The sequence below is a fragment of the Pteronotus mesoamericanus genome, unplaced genomic scaffold (genome assembly GCF_021234165.1).
Source record: "Pteronotus mesoamericanus isolate MK-2021 breed Mesoamerican mustached bat unplaced genomic scaffold, CSHL_Meso_final scaffold_371, whole genome shotgun sequence".
NCBI classification, from domain to species: domain Eukaryota; kingdom Metazoa; phylum Chordata; class Mammalia; order Chiroptera; family Mormoopidae; genus Pteronotus; species Pteronotus mesoamericanus.
The window spans coordinates 2,945,526-2,970,098 of record NW_026555314.1 but is presented as its reverse complement, the minus strand read 5'-3'; the positions used below and the strand labels follow the sequence as shown (position 1 = coordinate 2,970,098).

The window sequence follows — 24,573 nt, the reverse complement described above, 5'->3', positions numbered from 1 at the left end:
TGGGCAGCAGCGACCCGGGGGAGCATCCTGTCTGCTTTGGCCTGAGCCTCATGGCCATTGTCTTGGGTTGTGGGGTTGGGGTGCCCAGTGCCCTGCATGGCAGCGTCTGTGGTGCCGCCCAAAGGGAGGTGTGGCCTGGCCCCAGGCACACGCCGTCCTGGAGGCAGGGGCTGAGGTGAGATTTCTCAGGCCGTGGGAGCCACTCCCTCGCTGCTGCTGACTGCACCTGAGGGCCCCACAGGAAAAGGCTCTGAGGGCTCTTAACTGCAGAAATAGTGGTTTATTGATCAGCCTTGCTCAGCACGGCCACTGTCCACCCGGGGGGCTTTAGTTATGTGGGTTAGGCCCTGGTGGAAGGTGGGCTTTGGGTCCAAGGTCATAGGGGTGGACGGAGATGGGGCAGTGCCCACTCAAAGGGCAGTTCCTGACGTTTCGGTGGCTGTGGCAGGCATCAGACTGGGACTACAGCCGAGTGCCCACACCCCGCATAGGGGCCAGGGTCTCACACAGGCCCCGCTTAGAGCAGGTCTCGGGTGTAAAAAGGTGAATCCGTGAGGCTGGGCTACGGCCTAGGGAGCACCCAGACCCCACAGATCCCGCCCCAGCCTGAGGGCTCTGGGAGGCCGAGTCGGTGGCAGGTGGCAGTGTTGGCGGCCCAGGGCGCTAGACTGGATGGTAGAAGAGGTTGCCTGTGCGGAGCCTCCGCTTGAGCTCTTGCCATAGCAGCTGCCGCTCCCGCTGGGCGCCCGTCATGACACTGCTGTTCTCCAGGGCACGGCGGGACAGGTAGGGCAGCACCTCCATCACAGGGCCGTAGGGCACATACTTGTACACAGGGAAGCCTGCCTGGCCTGCGTGCACAGGAAGAGGCAGTGAGTCCCAGCCCCGCCCCCCGCACGCACACCCCCAGGGACACCCGGCTCACCCAGCGGAAAGCTGATCTGGTCGCACATGCCTAGCAGCTGTCCAAAGTACACCTGGTGATCGGCGGGGTGCAGGCTCAACTCCTCCATCCTGAGACCAGGCAAGGCAGCTGGTGAGCCCCGGGCCGTCGTGCTAGCTCTGAGCCCCCCTTGCGCCCTCCGGTCCCCATCCACATGCCCTGCCCGCCGTCCCTTGCAGGGTGGAGCGTGGGCACAAGCTCCGTCCTGCCCAGACTAAGCCTCTGCCCTGCAGCTCCTGCCTCAACCTACAGGGAAGGAGGTGGCTGGTGCTGCAAGTGCGAAACACGTGGGCTGTGAAGACTTAGTTTGGAAAAAGAACGCCGAACGTCTCGTTTGTTTTTCAGAAATACCAAATATGTCTTTAGATGGTAATATTTTGAATTTGTTGAGTCAACTGCAATGTATTGTTGAAATTAATCTTTTTTTTTAAAAACCAGAGCACAGAATTGATAGATGTGGCTCACACTTCTGTGAGCACCCACAGATGTTGGTGGGGGCCCTGGCCGCTGTCTGCACCCTCTCCTGCCCTCACCCCTTCCTTCATAGGACCGTACACGCATCCCCAGGGTTTGAAATACCTACTTGAGGACCCCGTTTTTACCTCCAGCCCCCTGCAGCCGCATGCCCAGGCTTGCCTGCCCGCACCAGCACCGCCCGGGCTGCAGGCCAGGCCTGTGCCTCCCTGCGCCCGCCCCAGGCGCCCCCTCACTTCCCTGCCGCAGGGCCCCGCAACCCACGCCGGGCTCCCGGGGCGTCGGCAGCACGGGGATGCCGGACCTCTGCCCGCGGGCTGTCCGTCAGGGCCGGGGCTGCCCTGTCCGAAGTGGCCCGATCCCACCATGTCACCATGGTCTCCAGTTCTGCGTCTCTGTGCCCCACTAGAACAGGACCCTGTGAGGACACGGCCGCCACTGTGTCGTGAGGGGAGCCCCCATGGTGTCCTGCAGGCGGCTGCTGGCCCTCCCCCGTCAGTGCCCTCGCCCTCTGCCTGTGGCTGCAGCCTCTCCCAGCGCCGGATGGCAGCCTCACGCCTGCCCAACAGGACAAGAGCAGATGGGATGTGGGCAGAGGCTTGCCCTCTTCAGGGCTTCCGGAAGCCTGAGACCACCATGTGGCAAAGCCTGGGCAGGCCTGTTGGACACTGGACAGGAGATGCAGCCCCTTAGCTGCCCTGGCCACAGATGAGGCCATTTAGGGCCCACCAGGCCCCCGCTGGGCCCAGTCCACACTGCCGGCCCTCAGAGCCCACTGTTGCCGGCCACCAGGTTTCTGGTTGGTTTGTTACTTGGTCAAAGCCGACGGCTGAGGCCCCTGATGTCTGATCGGAGGCCCGCACTCTTGCCGGGGGTGGCAGGTCTGAGCTGCTGAGGCTCTTGAGCCCCCAGGGCAGGAACTCAGGACGGTGGTGGTCGGGCTCCTGGGGGCTGTGAGGAAGGAGGGCGCCCTGCCGGTCCTCAGGACGGGGCAGCCTGCATCCAGGGCAGGGGGCTGCTGTGGCCAAAGTGGTGCGGACAGATGTGTTCTCCGGGGGAAGATGCAGAGGAACGGCATCCGTCAGAGGCAAGCTCTGCATTTAGGGGTTTCACGGCCCGCTGCCCAGTCTGAGTGGACTGGCCTGAGATCCCCACTGTAAGGTGAGTGCCAGCGAAGACTGCCAAGTTCGTAACTGAAACCTATGGAGTGGCACCTTCCACCCCGCAGGCCCTGCAGGGCCCACCACTGCAGGCGGGCCGGTCCCCAGGGGCTGGGCTCTGCGGACACCGCCCAGAGGAGGACCCTGGTGCCAGGGGGGTCAAGCCTGATCAAGGTTCCATCTTTGAATCCTAAGGGAAAGCCACGTTTCAAAATTTGCAATTCCCATTGTGTTCATTTTAACAGTTGAAGCCAGAACTAACCTTTGCTGAGCAAAAAAGGTGGCCCTCCTACATCTAGTGACAAGAATGGGGCTTCCAAGGAGGAATATAAGGGCCTAAGAAGTCCCCAGGGGTGAAGGAAGTCCCCAGAGGTGAAGGGACGAAGACAGCTGGGGCTCCGCTCTGCCCCAGGGGTGCTCGGGAGGGAGCCTTGGTGCTCCTCTTCCCAGGAGGGACGGCTGCAGCTGCCGGGGGCGTTGGAAATCATGGTTTTCAGGTGCCATTTCAGACTGAAAAAGTAGCACCGTCGTGAACAAAGCATCAATGGTGACGTGACTGGGTTTAGGACAACCAGTCAGCGCTCCAGCTGCACCCTCGCTGCTCCTCGGGGAGGCCCCACCAGCAGCAAGTCCTGGGCTTGCGGTGCTCCTGCTGCGGGACAGGCCCCTGCTTTACCCCTGGGAAACGTGAGGGCCAGCAAGACCCCGCGCAGGGCCTGAGCCTGAGGAAGGCAGAGGCGGGGAGCCGGGAGCTCTGCCATGGTGCTGCTTGGGTCAGGGCGGGAAGTGAAGGAACATGGGATACCGAAGGATCTGCTTCACCTCATTTCTGTATTTGACTTATAAGGATTCCACCAGACACGGTGCTGCTCCATGGTGGCGGTGGTGGGGGAGGGGCTTGTTTACAAAGTGGCCATGCATCAGAGGCCTGAGGTGTTCCAGTATTTCACACTGTCTTTGGGCATTTTAATAAGCTGTTTAAGTCACCTAATAAAATGTATTATTTGAATTTGAAACTTCAATAAGTAAGTTATTAAGTTCAAAAACCCAATTAACTGCAGAGAGCCTTTTGCTACAGTAGAGCCAACGCCCAGCTGGCCCCGGGTGGGCAGGGGGCTGGGAAGCACCACAGCTGCCGCTCCAGCCTGCACAGAGGTTCCCCCCAATGCCTACCCTGTCTGGCAGGTCACCCTGGACACGCCTCCAGACCTCGCCCGAGCCCGGCCCTGACCGGGGAGCATCTGACCAGCTGTGGGAGGGGGTTGCACCTACCTGCGCAACGTGAAGCGCACTGTATCCTCGTTGTGGGAGGCCACCATCACCTTGGCTTTGGCATTGTGCTTCAGCTCCTCCAGGACGTAGTTGAGGCACCTGGGGAGAGTGGCACGTGAGCCTGGGCCTGGAGCAGTCCCCAGAGCGGGAAGGCTGCGGGCAGGCCCAGGGCCACGCAGTGAGCACACCCCTCCCGGAGGTACCCGTGGCGGAAGGACCAAAGCAAGGAGTGCTTGTCCCTTGTGAGTAAGAAAAAAGGTGAGCCACTCAGGGGCTAGGTACTCAGAGGGAAGTGTGCCCTGCTGGATGCAGCTTTGCTTTGGGAAAGGGCCTTCTACGAAGTGTAAGACGGTGGGAGGGGGCGGTACTGGGGGAGCGCTGAGTGGTGCCTCTGTCTGGCAGTGACAACTCAGCTGGGCCCTTGTTCTCCGACCCAGCCGCCCTGTCTCCAGCAACAGCTGCGCCCTCACCATGGGCGCACAGTCAGGGATGGCGTGCCCTGGATCACCTCTGACAATGGGATGCCAACCCACCCTAAAGCTCACAGGGAGGCACAAAGGCACAGGCACCCTGCGCGGGCATTAACGGTCTGCGCGCTGACCCGGGGGAATCCAGGTGCAGCTTTACCGGAAAAGCACAGGCAGGAGACCGAGGGCACCACGGCAGCCCCCGTGGGGGCCGCACCAGCAAGGGCGAGGCGGTGAGGGGCAGACTCGGGCCGCTCTGAACCTACGTCACTGCCACACAGCCTCGGAGAGGAAAAGCACGAGGTCGGCCTGTCCCTACCGCACCAGCAAGAAGATACAGAACAGGCGGCCCAGGAAACCAGGTGAGCACAGTGTGGGGAGGGCCACTTGGCCACCAACAGAGGCTGCCAGGCACCCAGTCTAGTTTTGTTCAGTCAGCTTTTCTATATTAAAAAGCCACCTTCATGTGTTTGAAAAAGTAAAATTAAAGCCGTGAAAACAATCAGTTCAGGCCTCAGGGCAAAAGTCTTGCTCCTGCCGGAGGCTTCTGACCTCCAGGGCTGCGCCCCCCTCAGATGGGGGTCCCTCAGGTCAGCACCAGCAACTGGGGTGACGCTTCCCTCTCCGCGCCCTCCCTCCCCTCCCCAGGCAGCTGGGGCTCTGGGACCGGAGGAGGACTGGCGCACCTGTGGTACATGGCGTTGGTGGCCTCGTACGTGGGGTTGATGGGGTCCTCGTAGCCAGTCTCCGCAGCACGGGCCCGCTCCTGGGCCATGTATGCTCCTCGCACCAGCTTGGCTCCAAAACACCAGCCCTCACGGCGGGCCAGTTCCACGTCCAGGGTGACGTTGTCATAGGCATCCTGCAGAGGCAAGGCCAAAAGTCAGAAACCAGGGCAGCGCCTTCCAGCCGGCACCCCCTAGGGCCTCCCTGGGCCCAAGAACATAGGGGCACAGTCTGCGAGGGGCACCAGGGTGGCAGCAGCTGGCCGAGAGGGGTGCCCGGTGCCCTGTGGGTTGCTCATGGGGCCTGGGAGACAGGTGTGGGCGAGGGAGACCCTTTGGCCTCTGTCCCCAAGGAATGGTGACAGCAAGGCCACCGGCATCCTCTTCTATTGGGCCTGGAGGCAGTCCTTTGAGGGGACAGGCCAGGTGCCAGCAGCCACGGTGCATGCCAGTCTCCTCAGGCTGACTTGGGGGTGGGCTCCTGCCTGGAGAGCCCCCCACCCTCACAGCCTCAACACCCACTGCACCCCACGGCCTCTGAACACCTCACTGGTCCCCAGGCAGCCCGTTCTGGGTCTGTGCTCAGGGTCCACCCCCCTCCCCCACCCCGCCCCAGGGCATCACTGAGGGACGTGGCCATTCTAGCCCGGTCTCTTTCTGGAGAAGGGCCCAGAGCTTTCATCAGATTCTTAGAGGGACCCGAACTAAGGGATGGGAGAAAATGGTCATTAGTGAAGGCTCTGAAACCTGGGCATTAAAACACATGACGTGCGCCCTAAACAAGCGCCTTTCCCCTTCCACACCCTTGTCGGGATCTGGGGCCCACAGCAGGGCCAGCCTCTCCTCCGTGCCGTCACCGAGCGTGGAGAGACCACGGGCTGTACGTACCCTGAGGTAGCACTGGTACGTGTTGAAGATGAGCGGCTTCTCCACGTTGAACTTGCGCTGCATTTCCAGTGTCAGGCGGCTGATGGCCGGCTGGAAGTAGGTCTGCTCAGCGTCCACCATCAGCCGCACCTCCATCTCCATGGCTTTCTTAGAGGTCAGGGTTGGGAGAGAGGGTTTGTTGGGGGCTCAGGCGAGACGGGTGCCCCCCAGCCCCCAGGCGCATCCCAGGCCCTCGACCTTGGCCAGGATATCCATCCTCTGCAGCATCCTCGTCATCTGCCGCTGCTCCTCCTCGGTGAACCCTGAGAGCAGGGGCTCCAGCTGTCCTGTCTGCGGGGCAGCGTGCAGTCAAGGCCTGGGACCACGCCCCTTTCGTAGACAGTGCTCCCCCCACCGCTGGCCCAGAACCCTACCAACACCTGTTGCCTGGTCCCCAGGACCAGCCAGATGCCCTCATCCCAGCCCCTCCTCCAACCTGTCTGGGCACGAAGATCAGTGCCCTGCCCTGAGGCCAGCTGGCGACCCAGCGGCAAGGCCACTTAAAGGCGTAACCTCACAGCCAGCCAGCCAGCCAGCCAGCACGCTCCTGCCCACAGAGCCAGCCGCCTCAGGTCAGACCTGCCCCCAAGGCATCTGCCCCCACAACCTCCCCAGTACCCCTTGCGATCCCCGCTCTGCTCCCGCACAACTAAGGAAGCTACCCTCGATCCATCCAATCACTGGGACAGCCGCAATGCCCAGCAGAGCATGGGCTCAGAGAAAGAACTGGGGCTACGGGAAGACAGGGACAGCCTGCAGCACAGTCTGATGGGGCGGAGGCACCACCCCCAGACGGTGGCCTTCAGGGAGCTGGGCAGCTTGGCAATGGTCTGGCGCTCAGAGCCAGTGAGCCCACACTCTGCAGGCCCCCTGCTTGCTCCACCTGCCCGCCGCCCTGTCCAGGGGGCTCTGGGGGCAGGGGGCCCACAAGGGGCCAAGGCTGGAGGTGTGTGAAAGGCAATGTTTGCCTCTGCTGCCTGTCCACACCCCAGCTGAAGAGGTGGTTTCAATGCAGCTACAAGTTCCTGGATACCCAGCCACAGGCAGGTGGGGTCTTGTGTCCCCGCAAGCACAGGCCAGCCTAGTGACTCGGCACAATTGGGCAGAGGTACTGCTGTGGGACTTCTGGTACTAGGCTAGAAAAGGTGACAGAGCTTCTGCCTGGTTCATGGGGACACACACTGGGAACCCAGCGGCCACACGGTGAGGAAGCCCTGGCCGACAGCCGGCCAAGCAGGGACCCTTCAGAGTGACCCCAGCTCCTGCCGCCCTCTGAAAGCAACTGCAAGGGAAACCCTGAGAACCACCTAGAACCACAAAGAGGAGGAATATGTGTCAGCCTTCCAGGCCAGCGAGGTTGGGGTGACCCAGTGTGCAAGGACAGATGATGTGGGGGAGGTTCCCAAGACGCCCCCTCCTCATGGGTCTCTGTCCCTCCCCGGGGGCACTGGTAGGTCTGTCTGCTCCCCCTGGACCGCAGGGTCCCATGGGGCTGGGAGCCCAGCAGCCTTGGCCCGGGGCAGGCTGCAGGGAACACAGCCCCTCCTGGCCCCGGTGTCCTCTGAGACAGGGCTCGGCGGTGAGAGGGGTGGCGTCACCTGCATGTTGGGGACCACCAGGTGCTTGGAGAGCTCGGTCCTGCTGTCGATGAGGCTGCTCCAGTCCAGGAGGTCCAGGGTGCTGCGGGAGAAGGGGGGCCAGAAGATCAGCGGCGGCAGCTTCTCCAGCCAGCCAGGCAGCCTGACCCCCGGTGCCAGGGTCCGTGGGAAGAGCCAGGCTCAGGAGACCAGGCAGAAGCAGGCACAGCGTGCGAGCACAAAGCACCCTGTTGCCAGCCCAGGGGCCCCGGTGCCCTCAGTCCCAGCCCCCAGAACCCTAAGGATGAAGCCAGGGACTCTGCCGGTCTCAGCTGCCCTGACCCCTCACCCATCTGCCGGGAGGGGCCCAGGGACGGCGGGCACTCCTGCGAGCGGCCCAGCCACCTGGCCCTGAGCCCCAGCTGCCGGCCCTTATCCGGGGACTCCGGGTTCCCTGTCAGCTCCCACTCTGTGCGTCTCAGGGGACTACCCCAAGGCCCACAGACTTGAGGAGGGCGACCGGGACTGGGAGAGGCTGCGGGACTCGGCCGGAACCGTGGCTGAAGAGGGGCCAGTGCTCCCACCTTCTCAGCCAGGTGCTGCTCTTACCCGGACACGCCGAGGGTCTCTGTGGTGAACCAGCTCTCAATCTCCTTCTTGGATGCGATGCCCATCTTCGCCACGCTTTCCTTGAGAAGTGAGAGGTGTCGTCGGTCCCCTGGCACCCCCGAGCCCCACTCACTAACAGGTAGTGCCTCCTGCCTGATGGTTGGTGGGTGATCTATTTCACTTGACACACCGTCAGTGAGAACGGGACACGGTTCAGGCTACGGTCCTGACCCACAGGGGAGCCTATCCCCACAGGTCCCCAGTGCCCTGTTCCCCGTGGGGCCGCGCCTCCACCCGCCTCCTGTCCAGTGCGGCCTCGGCCTCAGGCCAGATTCCTCCCCAGCCAAACCCGAGCAGCCTCAGGGTGGGCCGCAGGCCCTGGAGCAGCCCTGGGAGCCCGCCTCAGGCACGCCCCGCCCGCTCCCCCGGGGCCGGGCACCTCCCCAGCCCTCCGCGTCCACCACTCACGCCACCAGGGAAGGGCTGCCCACCTGCAGCGCGGTCACCTCCAGCTTCATGTCCTTGGCGGCCAGCCCGGCCTTCCCTTGCTCGGCGGCCATTTGGTGAAAGAACCGCCTCCACTTGGTCAGCACATCTGAGAACTGCAGCTGCGAGTGCAGGCCTGAGCCCCCGACCCGGGCGCGCGCCCAGCTGCCTGCCCCCGGGCCCCGTCCCACCTGTGTGCCTGGCTCCCGGCCCCAATGTACTGGCACATGAGCTTTCACTTAATGCTCATGTTGCCCCCAGGTCCTGCAAACTCTCTGTGCACACGGAGGTTTCCAGCACTTACCAGAAACTGGGGTCTCCCCAGCGCGGTGAGCTTAATGGCTGAGAAGCCATCATCACTGACTCCACCTGAGGGAAGCCACAGGGGGGCCCTTAGGGCTCAAGGGGCGGGGCGGGGGCGGACCCGGCGCCTGTGCTCACCCATAACCTCAGGGCGCACAGCCGCTCCCCACGCCCTCCCTGGGGGTGGGAATGGTGGCTCACTGCCACGTGGGTCAGGAAGGCGGTGGGGGGACCTGCCCATTCCTGCTCAGCCCTGAGACCACCCCCTCTCCCTGCCTCCGTTTCCACTCCTGTGCCATCAGTACCCGGGCTGCCCAAGGGGGGCTCACAGAACACAGGGACATAGAGCAGAAGGCAGGCTGGAGTGTGGGAGGTGCTCAGACACTACATCTGCATCTGTCCTCTGGCTTCTGGAGTGCATTTTTGCTTCCGTGGGGGCCTCCTGCCTATTTGCCCCCAGGCAGAGTGGGCAGGGAGGCACCGAGATGCCCCTGGCACTGGGTACTGGACAGCCAAGTGTCTGCCTGACCGGCCAGGGTCTCCCCAGCGCCACTCTCAGAAGGCTGCTTCTGATGGTCGCTCGCTACCATTTCTCAGTGTTCGCAAAGTGTGGAACCGACTTTCCCGTCAAGGGGAGCTGCTGAGGATGCACAGTGGGAGCCACTGTGAGCTGGTAGGTTTCAAAAGACTACAGGACACGAAGGCCTCAGTGACCTCCCCACTTAACCAGCGTCCCTTGGCAGGTGCTCCCGTCCCAAGCTGTGTGCGGAGGAATTCACTAAAGAGGCTCCGGCACCAGCTCCCTCAACGGTGCGGCCCTCGGCACACCCGTGTGCGACCAGAGTCTCGCTCCCACCAGCACTGGGGGCCGCTAGCCCACGGACAGCCTCCCTCCCAAAGGTCCACACCGGGGACCTGGTACTGGGAAAGGGGTGGGAGGCCCCCTCCTGCAGGCAACCAGGCTCTTTGTGGAGGTGCTGGATGCAGGGGTGACCCCAGTGTCACTTAGGCCTAGACGGTGGCTCCCCCACATCGCCCCAGGTCATCCGCACGACTGCCTGGGCCGCCCCGACAGAGAGGGAGCCCTGAGTGAGCGCTCCAGTCCCAGCTGCCCATTCACCCACCACAGGCCCACGTGCCGCCAGTCGGCCCAGGCTGGGCCTGGCCAGGGGGCAGCCAGCAAAGAGCGAGGCCCCACCTGAAGCCTCAATGCAGCGCAGGAACGTCTCCATGTGGCTGTCACACTTGGCTTCACTGGAGTAGAAGTAGGTGCGGGCGCTGATGACGCCATCCCTGCGATCTCTGAAGGTCCGGTGGGCTTGGTCCTGCTTCTCCGTCTCAGTGGCGCCTGCAAATGGCCTGAGCACTCACCCGGCTCTGCGCCTGGCTCCAGCCTCAGGCCCAGCACACACGATGCCCCACAGCCCTCCGCAGCCCCACACACTGTGCCGCCGGCTGTTTGCCAGCGCCCGGTGCCCCCGACCCTGGACCCGCTGCCCCTCCCTGGAGCAGACCTGGCCCAGGGAGGCAGAGCCCAGCGAGGGCTGTGAGGATGCGTCCTTGGACGTGGGTCGGAACTCAGCACCACCACTGTCCCCTGGGCTGATGGCCCCTGTCCAGGTCCCAGGTCATGGTTGGGGGAACAGGGCGGGGGCGGTGGAGGTGAGGGCATCTGTTGGCGAATGGCCACCTCTTACCTCTGTCCTTCCTCTCTGCCGCTGAGGTGCAGGACCTTCGGGAAGGAGAGGGCAAGGGTCAGGGTCATGCCGCCTCAGGCACAGCTGACGAGTACGTACCCATCAGGTCAGAGAAAACTAGAGGCTGAGCCCTGATCCCAACCACGGAAGGCTCTGTGAGGGGGGCAGGGTCAGCCAGGGCAAGTGAGAGCTGCCTCCTCGGAGCCGGGAGGGGCAGCAGCCTCCGCACTGACCTGGCCTCCAAACCCTGCCTGCACCCTGGAGAAGCCTCAGGTTCCTCAGGGGTGGAGCCCCTCCAGAGCGGGGATGAGAAGTAAGACCACCCCCTAGAGGAAGTGTTCTCTGAATGGCCCTGAGCATGGAGGAAGCCCTGGAAGGAGCGCCTGCCGAAGTGAAGACAGAGCTGTGGGGCCGGGCAGGGCTGGAGAGAAATGGAGACAGGCAGCCCCCAGCGTGCACAATTCCCCAAATCGACAAGTGAGCCCCCTTGCTTTACCCTCCGCCCCCACGTCCAGGCACCCCCAACCACCGGGGGCCCAAGGCTGGCCTCCCCCCACCCCCCACTGCCAACCCCACCTCCAAACACCCTGCTTTGTTTTTGTCCCTCGGGTTTATTATCAAGCAGCAACCAAGCTTTTCTTTTAAATTGAAAACCCTCCCATCATATCGGAATAACACCCCCAGGGCTCATGAGGACAGGACAGCAAGGACAGGGCAGTGAGGCCAGCCCTCCGCCCTGGCTGCCCCTCCCGACCAGCGCGACCATCGCGACCAGCGCTCAGCAGCCACACTGGCCTCTCCACTGTCCCTCAGCCACGCCCTGCCCGGCCCTGCCCGGCCCTGCCCAGCCCGCCCCCACCTCCTCCTCCCAATGGCCGTGGAGCCTGGGACAGCAAGCGTCACGGCTAAGTCTTCCGGTGAAGGGAACGCTCCCATTGCTGCCACCAGGCCCAGGGGTGGCACCCCAGCAGCTTTATCTGTCATCGGAATTTGTATGACAGCTCTTAAGCCAGTTAGTGCAGTTAGCCTCCCAAATGGACCGGCCAGGCGGGGCGGGGCCTGCAGCTCCACTCCCATCCCCCAGGGGAAGGGCGCTGAGTTTGCCCCCGGGGGGCACTTTGGGCCCAGGTAGAGCCAGGGAAGCTGCTGAGAGGTACCTGCGCCTGCGGTGGCCTCACCTGTGCCAGGAGGCTATGGCGACTGTCACCTCCCTGCCCCCAGAGCAAGTCCTGGGCCGCCCCTCTACCCCCGAATGAGCTGTCCCTCCAGATCTGGCTTCTGTACAACCCCAGGGCTGAATCCTGGACCAAGGCCTAGGTCAGGACACAGCGAGGCCGGGGGCTTCCCCACGCACTGGTACAGCCCACGAGGCCACAGCCTGGGGACAAGAACGGAAGCTACTGCTCTGGCCACCTCGTGCCAAGCAGAAGCAAGTGCTCTGCTTGATGTAACAGCAAAGAAGAGGGCGAGGTATGTGACAACGTTGGTCCCACCTGCGACCTCCCTGCAGGAACAAGGAGCTCCCGTCCCCACCTCCAACCTGAGGCCCCTGGGCAAGATCATCTACGAGACCAGCCCCCAGCCCTCTGAGCTGTGGCCCAGGTACAACCTGTAAAACACATCCACTGATGTGGAGGCACGACATGGGAACCCACTGTGTGCATAAGGCAGGGGCCCAGTCAGCAAGGGGACTCGGGCCTGCTCCGTAACCACACATATTCCCCCGCTCAGATAAGACGGGCATGAACCACACAGTTACCTGCCTTCCAGGCAGATGGCCTTCCATCAGATGGGAAACATTACCTATCTGCAATGCCCCCAGGAGCCTGGGGCCAGAGATTCCTGCTTGACTGGTAGAAGCAGGCTCGGAGGACTCCCTCCTCACTCCAGCCTGCTCAGTAGCCGCTGGCCAGGGCTACTTCCTTTCCTGAACCTCCTGGGCACAGACCAGAGGAAAGCAATTTAGGAATGGGCTGAGCAGAGGAGCTGGGTAGCTTGCACAGCCACGGGTCAGGTGGGTGGGTCACAGGAGACAAAGACAGCCGTCCCCCTGTGCAGTGGAGGACACACCCCCACGGGGGAAGGAGGAGAGCACTAGTGTGCACATGTGTGTATACATGCACACATGTGCACGGTCCAGGACATGGAACAAAGTATGCCTGGGGGCAGGGGGCAGAAGAGAAAGAATATTGTGCCCCAGGGCTCTGCAGAGGTGACCGGAAGACCCAAGCAGCCCCCCGGCCATGTCCCAGCTCAGCTCTCAGCAGCTGCACTGTGCGATTTGTCGGCTGGGGGCCTTTTGGAGGACAGCAGACAGTGAGGGGAGACCACGCCAGCCACCTGCACTCCAGGCCTCCACTGGTGCCACACAGGCCAGGCAGCAAGAAGCGGGAGGGGACTAGGCCAAGCCTACAGGAGCGCTCCGACCTGCGCCCCCCCACCCCCGCCTCCCAGGCTTCGCCGGGCCCGGGTCCAGGCAACCCTGTGACACCCCATGCACTTGAATCCCAGGGGAGCTGCCACCACTCTGGGGACCAAAGCCTAGACAGCTCTAGCCAGCCCTGGGGCTGCAGGAACAAGACAGACACACCTGCTGTCCGTACTGTCCCTGGTAAGCTTATCATCAGGAAGGCACTCCAGTCCCTTGCCCCACCCCCATGGCGCCCTGCAGGGCTCCTCACCTAAAGTCGGGGCGCTGGCCTCTGCCTTCGAACAAGTGTTCTGGAAAACACCATCCCACATCCTCCCTATGTGTCCCCTGTCTCCCACCTCCTGCTTCCCACCCTGAGAAGCCTCCCGGGTCCACCTGGCACGCCTTCAGATGCCACTACACTCCCTGTGCCTTTTACAGTGACGCCCAAGGACAGCCCGGCAATGCCTGCCCACAGCTTTCATATGGGGCCATGGCCTCCCTGTGACTTCCCAGAGCGGAGTCCACGGGCCTGCTAGGGCCACCCCTGGCCAGGACTGCCCAGTCGGCCGGGCAGGCACCTGGGCGGTGCAGACCAGCGCCCGCAAGCCGGGTCCCACGGCCCCTCCAGGGGCGCAGGGCTTCCAGCAGCAAAGCTGGGCACGAGTCCTGGACACACACCACTGGCATCGATGGTGGTCGCCCTGTTAGGATGGGGAGGGACCGCCGCACACACCGCGGAACCCACCAAGTGGCACTCCCGAGGCCGAAATGCGCTTGCAGCGGAACAGGCCAAGGGCACAGGCTCCACAGCGCCGCGCGGGGAGCTAGCCAGGCCGGCCTCCCTGGGAGAGGAGTCTTTTCAAACCAGAGAGAGAGAATCCCATTGTGAAACGGCCCAGCCCCCACCCGGACACAGTGGGACGCAGAGTTCGGGAGCTAGTCCACAGGCAGCCACAGCCCCCACTGGGAACAGAGGGGGTGCTCAGCCAGAGAACCCCGCCTTCGAGACAGCGAATCGTTAATCAGGGGCTGGGCTCTCCAGGGCAATTGGCTGCTGCGGGACTTGGACATTCTGTTCCCAGGCCAAGAGCCTCATGTGACACCTCCCCCCTCCCCCCCCCCACACCTCCCCTCCCCGTGGAACAAACACCACAGCCTGAGACAGAAGGTTCTTGCGGCAGGTTTTTCAGTCTTGTCCACACTTCCCCTAAGGACACTACGCCCAGAAGCAGAGCCTGACTTAATTCTGACTCAGCACAGTGGTTCAGGAAGTGTCTCCACACTCACTGCCCAGAGAACAAGCCCTGCAGCAAGCCGGTAACCTCGGGGAAGACCTCAGGCCACCCTGCCCCCCCATTCCTGGCTGCAAGTTCCCTTCTCTACTGATGCCCTTCAAGCTCCAAACCCAGCAGGCAGAGCCGCCTGTATATCAGAAAGCCATTGCGGGGGGGGGGGACGGGCGGGGGGGTGCCAGGCAGGGGCAGGGTGGTGGGACCCACAGGTTAGGGACCCTCCCAGAGGGCAGGCGCAGCCTTTGTAAGCAGCTGGTAGCCCTGTTCTCGGCCTGGAGGGCCATTCAGTGTGCTTGTCACAGCTACTGAACTCTGCCCCTGTTGGGCAAAAGCACTCTGAATTTCATACAATTTCCACGTCACAAATTATTTTTCTTGCTTTGATTTGTTTCAACCACTTAACAAAGCAAAAACCATTCTCATCATGCGGACGGCACAAAACCAGGCGGCGGGTGGCATCCGCTGTGGGGAACAGTGGGCTGGCTCCTATCCTCAGCGCCCCTCAGGCCTGGCGCACAGTGCTGTAATCCTCCCGGGGCAAAAATGCAAGAGCCCCGGGCTGAACCCAGGAGGGCTTCCAGGAATCAGGCTGACGAAGCTCTCCTAGCCCCTGCTGCCTCAGGCCCAGGCTCAGCCCAGCCCCCGGCCACCCAATGGGGCTCTGGGGGCGCCCCAGGTGCCAGGCAGGCCTTACTCCATCTCCTGGCGCTCCGCCTCCTCTGTGCTCAGGTCCTCCTCTACTCCATAGTCCAGGATGGAACCCACACCAAAAGCCTTGTTATGCTGGATCAGGGGCCGGATGGACTCCTGGTCCTCGCCGGCCACAAACTGTCCGTAGAAAGTCATCTTCATCAGCTTGTCAAACAGCCTTTGTCCCAGAAGTCTCCTGGAGAGATGGAGCAGCTGAAAGGCAAAGGGAAGAAGCTATCCTGGGCCAGCAGCGACTCCTGTCCTCAGCAGGACACCCTGCTTCCCTGACCCCTTTACTCCAACCACAAAGCCTTGACATGCTCTCCCCAGGGCCAAGCTTGGCTCGGGGCCCCCATTTCATAATGGAGACCACCCAAAGCACCTTGCAGGTCTGCTGGCAGCAACTGCCAATCACCCACTCCCCATGCGGGGCGGGTCCCAGGTGCCACCCCTGTGGCCACTCTTCCTCCCTGCCTTGCCTGCTCACAGATGACCCCACTGGTACTTAGCAGGTGCCTGACCACCGCCTGGTGGGTAAAGAAGTGAACGGCAGGTCCCTCTGAGAGAGCAACGGGCACGTTCACAACATCCCCTACATCCCCACATCAGGAGATTACGCTGGGGAAGAGGAAGATTTGGTGCAACTTTCTAGAAGGCGAGCACCAGGTCTTTCAATAGTTTGTTTACTGCTTGCTTAGTCCAAGTGCTTAAAACAGTGCCTGGTAAGGGGCCGGCTCTCCAAGTGTTGTTGAACAAATGAACATGTGCAAAGTGCAGAACGAATCTGAGTTTGCCTGGAGTGAGGTGTAGACTGACAATCACCCAGGTGACCATCTACAAAGCTCTGTGAGATGAGAAGCCACTCTGGGACCAGTGGGGACTCAGCACAGTTACCCAGAGCCACAGCAGACCAGCAGCTCGGACTGACGTGTCCCTGAGGAAGAGAGCTGCCCACGGACGACGCGGCTTCCTCCTCCAATCACATCCCAAATTTCTGTCATCATTCACTCAAATGTCCTAAACAGCTGCTTCACGTCCAGTGCAATCCCACGCTGTGCCAAACAAAGGCACTCACACCCTGCTGGGGGACACCCAGAGGGAGGGGCAAGGCTGCCCCACGGGGGGCCTGAGAACAGGGTGGGAGGTGTTTGCTAACTTAGATCCAGAGAGGGACCTTGCCAAGGTGAGGGAGTGACAACGAGCTGGCACAGTGGAGACAGCCAGGGCAGGAGGCTTCGGGGCTGGCGGCTGGCAGGGCACACCCACCGCCTACCTATCTGGGAATTCCCACGTGCCCGCCGCCCCCACCCCAGCTCCCAGGCAGCAGAGCCTGAGGTTTCTCAGGCCCAGTGGATAACGGAATCCTCTGTATTGTGGGGAACATCTCTTGGGATCACGGTTTCAAGAACAATCTCTACTCTAAGCAAAAGTGTGAGCAAGTCCCCAAACCAGCCCCAAGCAGCTCACACTGTCCCAAAGGCAGGCAGACAGCCCCGAAGTGCAGGTTGGCGCTCAGCGGAGATGCCTCGAGGCCACACCTGCAGGGCGTCCCACACGAACGGCTACCTTGCTGCAGTGTCTGTGTCTAATTGTATTCTGTCTCATTGTTTTTATAAAGATTAGAAAACGAAAGTGAAAGTTTTGATATAGAGGATTAATAATGGGAACAAAGTGTGAACAAAAGAGGGCAGGGCAAGTCTCTCTTCCTGTCCCCAGCCTCACACTGAGCCAGAGCTGCCTTTCAGGAATGAAGGCCAGTCTGGAACATAATCAAAGATCCTCCCAGGGCAGCCGGGGTGGAAAGCCAGCATCTGGCCCTGGAAATGAATCCTTGACGTATATACATGGGCTCTAACGTACCAGGTGTGGAAGCGTCTCCTCACAGGCCAGCAAACTGTCCCTTCCGGGGCCCCACGTGAAATTATTTAGGCTGTGGGAGCCAAACTACCTCTGTCATAGCTACTGAGCTCCGCCAACGGAGTTCACAAGAAGCCACGGCCATCACTCATCGAAGGAGCAAGAGCAAGACTGGCTCTTTACCGACAAAGACAGGAAGTCTGGCATCAGGCCCCTGGGCCGGTGACCTCCCGCATCCTGCACTGCGCTCTGCACTGACCTTCTCTGCTCCAAGGGCAGGCAGGGCTCAGAGGGCAGGCAGGGCCACCCAGGTCGCGGAGCCAGTCACTCACCCTCTCACCCTGGCAAAGGGCAGGCACACAGGGCAGAGCCGACGGTTTCAAAACAAACTCCAAAACAAAGCGGCCACTTTGAAACCGCCTGGGCAGCACTGCCTGGCATGAGGGCAGCCCACCTTTCCTCCAGGTGGGGGCATCCTTCGTGGATTTAGAATCTTGCCCCAATAACACAGACTCTAGTTTTCATTGTAAGACACAGGTGCCTGCAGAGCACAGGTAGAGCAGGTCCTCTCTCCCTGCCCCCGGCTGGGCCACTGCCACCATCTGCAGCGTCCCCTTCCATCACCCTCTTCTGCAGTGGCGCACAGAAGCCTTTGTCATGGAAGACCTGGATTTTCTAATCTCTTCTCAGTGTGGCCCCCACTGAGTCCCAAGCCCAGGCATATGGCTCAGCTGGGCTCCTGCGCGCTGGCGCTGTCCTCCGGAGTGGACTCCAATGACCTCCAGCGCACCAGCGGGAATTGCGGAAACCAGCACCATTCAACAGGAAAAATTTCCAACCAGAGAAGTTTTTATTGTGCAGCAGAGGTCAGGGGACAGGCCCACAAGTCTGTGCAGTCTGTCTGGCCTCTGCCCCTTTCCCCCCAGCAACAGGTGCCAAGGCGACCATCACCAGTGGGACCACCAGCAATGACAAAGGTGGAACAGGTCCCATGGCGGGGCAGGGGGCATGCAGAGCACCATCCACTGATAGCGGGCTCCCTGAGGGTGTCCCCAGGTCACAGGCGGGATTTGAGAAGGCCTGGGTGGGGCCCCAGCCTCTTCTAGGCGCCCACAGCTCAGTCCCTGCACGCTGGCACGTGCCTCTGGCAGGCACCACAGAGAGAGCAGAGACGCCACATCCCTGCCAAGGCAGCCTAGGGCTCCCAGCTACGCTGGCTTTGCTGCTGCTTTTTAACCCAGGGAAGGGAAGTCAGTGCTGTGCTGAGACAAAATTTGGCCGAGCTGGTTCCAAGCCCCTTCTTTCTCTCCCTTCCATCTACACAGGGGTCACAGCTTCTGCGCCGCTCACCCCGGTTCCAGCCGGCAGTCCCGTGATGCCTCCACTTCTCCAGTTCAGCTATTCTTCCTGCGAGTCTCTCCCTGCCACCATTGGTCCTAGACTCCAAGCCTGACAGGGCGTCTTCCAGAGGGATCCAGGCCAGTACCTCCACCGGCCTCACAGCCCCTTCAGAGCCACCCAACTTGGAGATGTTCTGGACCTCTGCCCTCACTTCCCACCTGCTGTGGCCTGGCTTTCTCTTAGCCAAGCCTGAGGTGGCTCAGTGCTCCTCTGCCCAGGCCCTCCCGGGGACTGAGGGAGGCGCACCATGTCCTCAGCAGTCTCGCCTGAGAAATCCACACCAACTGCAAAAAGAGCCTTCTAGACCCTTTGCACCAAAAACTAGAGCCTTGCAAACTGTTCCCAGGATCATCTCAAAATAAGTGTATCTCTGTACCCCAGAGTGACAGTGGCTAAGAGTGTTCTGTTTCTTACTTCCCCAAAGCCCTCACACTGTGCAAAGTTACCATGTTAAAGTTTTAGAAGTTTTAAAAGAGCAGCTTTCGGCCCCCCCCCACCCCCCCGCCCCAGCAACACCGTCTATGCGTATTGGCCATGCCTGGGGAGCCCCTAGATCACTGAGAACTCAGGGGTCCTGGGGTTATGAGCCCTTCAATACCACCAGACTTCTTTTTGGGCAATATGGGGGACTCAATTTTAAATGTCACATAACAATTTTGTATTACTGCAAGTGGTATATAGCTTAAAAATTAAAATTTTCTTTGTTTTTAGTTGGTACTGAGATGTAGCAAAATTCAGGGATCCGAAAAGGAATGCAGGGAACACCTCCCTTCCTGACTTCTCTCTCAACAGGCGATGCTCTAGAGGCCCCTTCTTTACATTCTGAAACTTCATAACGCATCCTGGAACCAACAGAGGAACCCGGGGGACCCACGCGCAGCAGCCCACCCAACGGCCCACTCCCGCACCTTCTCATGGTGCGCCAACAGCAAGGGCGAGGCGCAAAGGCGCAGCACCAGCAGGCTGCGCGCTAGCTCCCAGCTGCGCCGGCTACGGTACGCCTCCTGCGCGTTGTCGAAGTCCACGGTAGGCACCGGCGGCCGCACGGGCTCGGACGCCCCGCGTCCGGGCACGGCCCCCGGGCCCGCGGCGGGCTGCTCGCGGGTCGCCGGCGCCGTTGACAGAGAGGAGAGGCGAGGAGTGCCGAGGCGCACCACGGAGAGGATGCGCTTCAGAGCCATGACTGGGCGCCCGTTGATGCCGGGGTTTGCTTAAGTAGAAGCCGCCGCTCCCCAGCCCCCTCAAGCCCCGCCCCGCCCCGCGCCCAGCCGCGCCTCTTCTCGGAAGGCCCCGCCTGGCCCCGGGACCCGCGAACTCGCCTAGGGAAGCACCGCCCCGCGGCAAGCCACGCCCACTTTTCCGAAAAAGCCCCGCCCCGCCCTCGCCTCCGCGCCCACTCTGAAGGAGGCCACGCCCCAGAGCGTTCCCAGCAGGTGTCTGTCCTGTGGCAGATCCTGGCCACAGAGCGACCCCACTGACGATTGAAACCCGCCTGCTTAGCCCGTAGCCAAACCCCCCAAACGGGATCCTGTCTCCCTGGCTGCCCACCCCGTCTCCGCCTTCCTCGCAGGAGACCGTTGCCTCTAGGGGCTGGGCCCGCGCCTCCTTCTCGTGTTTCCGAAGTCGCCCACCTGTCCGGATGGATCAGGAGCCCGCCCGCCAGCTCCATCGCACATCCGCACACCTGCACTCCTCCCTGGTCTTTGGGCCGCCTGGACGCACAACCGAGGCCAGGCCTGCGGAGAATCCAGGAAGGTCAGAGGGTTGGGAAGCCATCCGTCCTCTTCCTTGGAACTAGGACCGAGAGTGGGAAAGAGGCACCTTAAGAAGTTACCCAACTCTGCTTCTCTCTTGTCTTTCCAGTCCCCGCACCCACCCAGTAGGCAGCTGGGAACTCACAGGCTCCCTTGGACCCCTGCGTTCCCCCTGGTTTCAGTCCCCTCCCCATCCTCCTAGGCAGGGCCTCGTTGCCAAACTTGGGGCTTGACAACAAAGTCGCCTGCTTTGCTGCCTCCCTCGGACCTTCTTTCACTCCTAAGGGCCTTCCCTCCCTCGGCCTAGGATGCCCCTCCTTCCAACATCCTAGCTACCACCTTCTGGAAGGGACCCGCCCTAACTGCCTCACTTTAGCACACCCCTCCCCATCACTCACTCCTGGGCCCCTCCTGTATCTCCTGAAGACATTTCTGTGCCCCCCACGGGTGCTGGGTCTGACTGCGGGTGGCAACTTCACTCCCACCTCTCCCGCCCTTGCCCACCTGGTTCACCTGGCTCACCAGGTGCTCCATGCATCTTGGTGAATTGGAAGTCCTAACCTGTTCAGCACTGTTGACCACTTGCAGCCTCCAGGCAACAGGCTGGTAAATTTCAGTTCATTTCAGTCAATTTCCACCTTTAGCAGATCAGCTGCCATCCCCACATTCCTCAGCCCAGGGGCAAGCAACTATGGGGACAGTGGCAAGTAATCCTTCCTCATAGCAACTCTATTCAGAGTAGCCAAAAGGTAGAACCAGCCCAAGTGTCCATCAATGGACGCATGGAGAAGTACACTCACTGGGGACTATCATTTAGCAATAAGAAAAAGAATGAGGTACTGATGCAGCGTGCTACAATGCGGCTGAACCTAGAAAGCATTATGCTAAGTGAAAGAAGGCAGATGCAAAGGGCGACCTGTTGTATGATTTTATTTCTATGATGTGTGCAGAAGAGACAAATTTATATAGAAACAGAAAGTAGACTAATGGTTTCCTGGAGGAATGGGGGGCAACTGCTAATAGGGATGAAGTTGGGATATGAAAGTGTTCTGGAACTGGATGGGAAGTGGTAATATTTGCTTAACTTTGTGAGGATTTAAAACCCATACAGTTGTACCCTTGGAATGAGCGAGTTGTGTAACTCAGTAAAGCTCCTGTGGCTCTGGCCAGTGGGGCTCAGTTGGTTGGGTGCCCTCCCACAAAGCGAAGGGTCACTGATTTGATTCCCTGTCAGGGCACCTGCCTGGGTTCTGTCCCAGGTCAGGGCAGGTATGAGAAGCAACCAACTGATGTTTCTCTCCCTTTGTTTCTCCCTCCCTTACCCTCTCTCTAAAAAACAAATAAATAAAAATCTTAAAAAAATGTTTTCCAAAAAACTGTTGTGATACAAAAAGCAAAGGGGTCACAGTTCTAGCATTTGCTTCAAGGAAGCGTGTGGCCTGGATGTGGAGGTGAAGGCGGGCAGGGCTGCCAGGCTTGGGGCCGCAGGGAGGGGACACAAGAGCAGGGCACGAAGTTTTCGCCGAGACCGTCCACTCGCCTCCAGGCTGAGGCCAGTGGGGGACGAGCGTTGCAGTGCCCGGATCCCCTGGGAGGACAACCGACCTGTCAATGCGCCTGTGGAGACAAGGCTGGCTTGACAGACGCCAGCAAACATGCAAATAATTAAAACAACTAAGTTTCACAGATACTCCATAAATACCAAGAAGGCAATTCTGCCGCAAATAGCTGCTGGCACGTTTTGGAGGAAGGACAGTCCCCAGAGCCAGAGATCTTGATGGGGGTTTGCGCAGGGGTCCTCCGGGAGGTCGGCCGGATGGAGGGTAAGCTGGGGGCAGAGGGCAGAGGGCTGAGCCCCTGTCCGCCAGTTCGGGAGACTGAGGCATGTCTGAGAGGGCCTCGGTGGACTTAGTCTGGCGGTTGTCACCACCCGCCCCCGCCCCGAGGATGGGCCTGTCATCCCGGCCAGGACCTCCCAAGAGGAAGCACGCAGGAAACAGACCTTAATGAGAGGCCGGCTCGGCCACCTCAGGAAAACTACCAACCCCTTTTCACCAGTCATGTGACTGTGTTGTGTGTGTTTCTTCCCAGACAGCCCTTTCTCTGAAGTCCCCCCACGTCCCGGCTTGTATGGGTGCGCGGTGAAATGATTTGTTTTTACTTCAGCGTCAGAGTTCACACTGATATGTTGCATTTTGTCCCTTGCTCTACCCATTTTTAACTGATATCTTTGCTCTGCCTATATGAAGAGAAATTCATTCATATTTGTTTAATTTGGGGCTTGTCTGTTATCAGCCTGCACCAAACACAGGCCAGTATTTGCTCTGCTGGCCTGTGACTCCCTCGTCGGCACATTATCCTGTTGTTCCCTCCGTGATCACAGATTCTGCTCGGGTTCTATTTAGCTACGTCATTTCATTCATTTTTTTCAAAACTGGTAAAATATGATTACATTTCCTGATGTCAAGGTTGCATGAATGCAGTCACGCTTCGCCACACCAGCCACTTTGGATTCTTTCCTTGTGCAGTCAGGGGTACTCTGCATGCTGACGTGCGGGGCACCTGCAGCCTTCCCCTCCAGGAGCTACCGTTACCATCCACTTGATGCCGGGAAACTCAGGCGCAGAGGGGGAAGCAACCTGCCCTTGGGCCCGCAGCGGGATTTGAAGTGGTGTCCCAGGCCACTTCCCCCACCTTGTCCAATTGTTAAGTCAGTTCTGGCACCGGATGAGCCCTGGCCAGAGGTGTCCTGGGAACCTACAAGCCAGGGAGCCCAGCCAGGGCCCCAGCCTTGAAAGGGGGCCAAGCCAGAGGACCCGAGGCCTCTGGCGACAGAAGAAGGGGGGATGATGTTAGAGTCGAGGTGGGACAAATGCACCTCTTTGTGGTCAGTGTGGTGGAAACCTCTTGTGAAGAAGGCAGCCAGCGCAGGGCTCCAGAGGCCTGCATCAGGGCCTAGCAGGCACGTGCCCCGTGAGGGCCAGAGTAACACGGCAGTAGCAGCAGAGACCTGGTTCCTGTTATGTCCTGGGCACGGGGCACAGGGACTGCAGAGTGAGGCCACGGGTGGCAGCTTTGGGCCCCAGAGAGTTTGGGACTTCTTCCTCAGAGAAGTAAGAAGAATAATAATACCCCCCCCAACACACACACACACACACACACACACACACACACACACACTCATCCTCGGCCAGGGCTGTTGCCAAGATTCAGCCTGAAGGTGTTTAGCACAAGCCCTGTGTCCGCTAAGAACCTGACAAGCCAGGGTCATGCTCTCGCCACTTGCCCAGGGCACCCGAAGGTGCAGGGAAGCCTCAGGAGCCCGGTCCCCTGCTTGAAGGTGAGCAGGTTACAGGGATGTCCTGCTGGCATTGGTCCTGGGGACATGGACCTTGGGGAGGGCTGAGCAGTCCGGGGCCAGGTCTCAGAGGAGGGCCCTCCTAGGAAGCTGCAGCTTCGGTCTCCCTGAAGGCCCCCTGGGAGCCCCCACACACACAGCCCATGAGTCTGGGGGCTGACACCCTCAGATCTGGGCACGATGTCAGAGATGTGTCTCCTGGGTCCTGTGGGGTTGACTGGGATCCAGGGCACTTGGTGACACTGGGCCACCCTCTCTGCTCCAGCCTAGTGATGGTGACCCTCCCGCTTGGCTGGAGACTACCCCAGGGAGCAGGGGCCTGGCCATGCCACACGGCTCCTGCAGAGCTCCCCGGGCCTCGGGGGACAACAGAACAGGGTGCTGCTAGGCTGCTCCTGAGGGCGCTGCCTGGGCCCAGCAGGGTTCCCGGGAGGTGCACAGTGGGACAGGTCCCGTCACTCATCACTTTAGGCACCACTGGATGTGCCACTTTGGGCTTTTATCCCAACAAGCATGCGTGGCTTCTGTGATAAACACATACTGTTTATGTGCTTAAATAATAGTCATAAAAAGAAAAGGCAAAGCAGTGGCTTTGGCTGAAGTCCTAGGCACTCAGGAGGGGCTGGCTTGAGTCAGGATTATGTGACGGGGCCTTTTGTGGCTTAGGCGCAGGTGGAAACAGCCCCCCGCCTGCCAGGGGCCTGCCCAGGCGAGGCCTGCCCAGCCCCCCTCGCCCGAGGTGGGAGGCCATGAGTGCAGGCCTGAGCTGGTCCAGCGTCCTCCAGGCCTGGCCTGGCTGTGCTTCCTGGGCGCCCGCTCAGGGACCTGGGCCTTCCTGGAGGAGGTAATGGGTGAGCTGGAACAAGGAGGACCCTGGCCTGGTGAGGGAGAGCTGGGGCCACAGGGGTCACAGGAGAAGTGGCCTGAGGCGGGGAGGCTGGCACCCTGCTCTGCCAGCCAGCAGAGTCTCTGGGGCAACTCCCGGCCTCTGCGTCTGACTTCTGATGCTTCTCCATGGGCACCTGTGCCCCGTCTCCCCTCAGCAGTATCAGGGTGAGCTCCCCCCGCCCCCGCCACGGCACCCTGTGAGCTCCCGTCAGCCCGGCCTCCCTGGCTGGGGGCGCCAAACCAGCCTCTCCCTCCCCTGCCTGCCCTGCCCCCTACGTAT

General features: G+C 61.0%; 1 protein-coding gene across 1 annotated transcript; it reads right to left on the bottom strand.

Moving 5' to 3' along the window:
* Positions 1–270: 270 nt before the first annotated feature.
* PRODH (proline dehydrogenase 1) lies at positions 271–19,479 on the bottom strand. The gene is made up of 14 exons (XM_054592719.1): positions 19,202–19,479; positions 15,040–15,248; positions 10,641–10,675; positions 10,142–10,291; positions 8,945–9,009; positions 8,646–8,762; positions 8,155–8,234; positions 7,567–7,648; positions 6,167–6,259; positions 5,930–6,076; positions 5,003–5,178; positions 3,850–3,948; positions 926–1,014; positions 271–851 (listed from the first exon to the last, which is right to left on the bottom strand). Exons 1-14 carry the CDS (start codon positions 19,472–19,474, stop codon positions 664–666), a joined length of 1,803 nt encoding a protein of 600 aa, XP_054448694.1. The 5' UTR covers positions 19,475–19,479; the 3' UTR covers positions 271–663.
* Between the last annotated feature and the right edge of the window lie 5,094 nt (positions 19,480–24,573).

Excerpts from the sequence above, each read along its gene's own strand:
- PRODH (XM_054592719.1), bottom strand. The coding sequence starts at position 19,474 with ATGGCTCTGAAGCGCATCCTCTCCGTGGTGCGCCTCGGCACTCCTCGC. Across the intron at positions 10,292-10,640 it reads GGCAGAGAGGAAGGACAGAG|GCGCCACTGAGACGGAGAAG; the intron begins GTAAGAGGTGGC and ends GGCCATTTGCAG. Across the intron at positions 8,235-8,645 it reads TGGAGGTGACCGCGCTGCAG|GAAAGCGTGGCGAAGATGGG; the intron begins GTGGGCAGCCCT and ends TCACTTCTCAAG.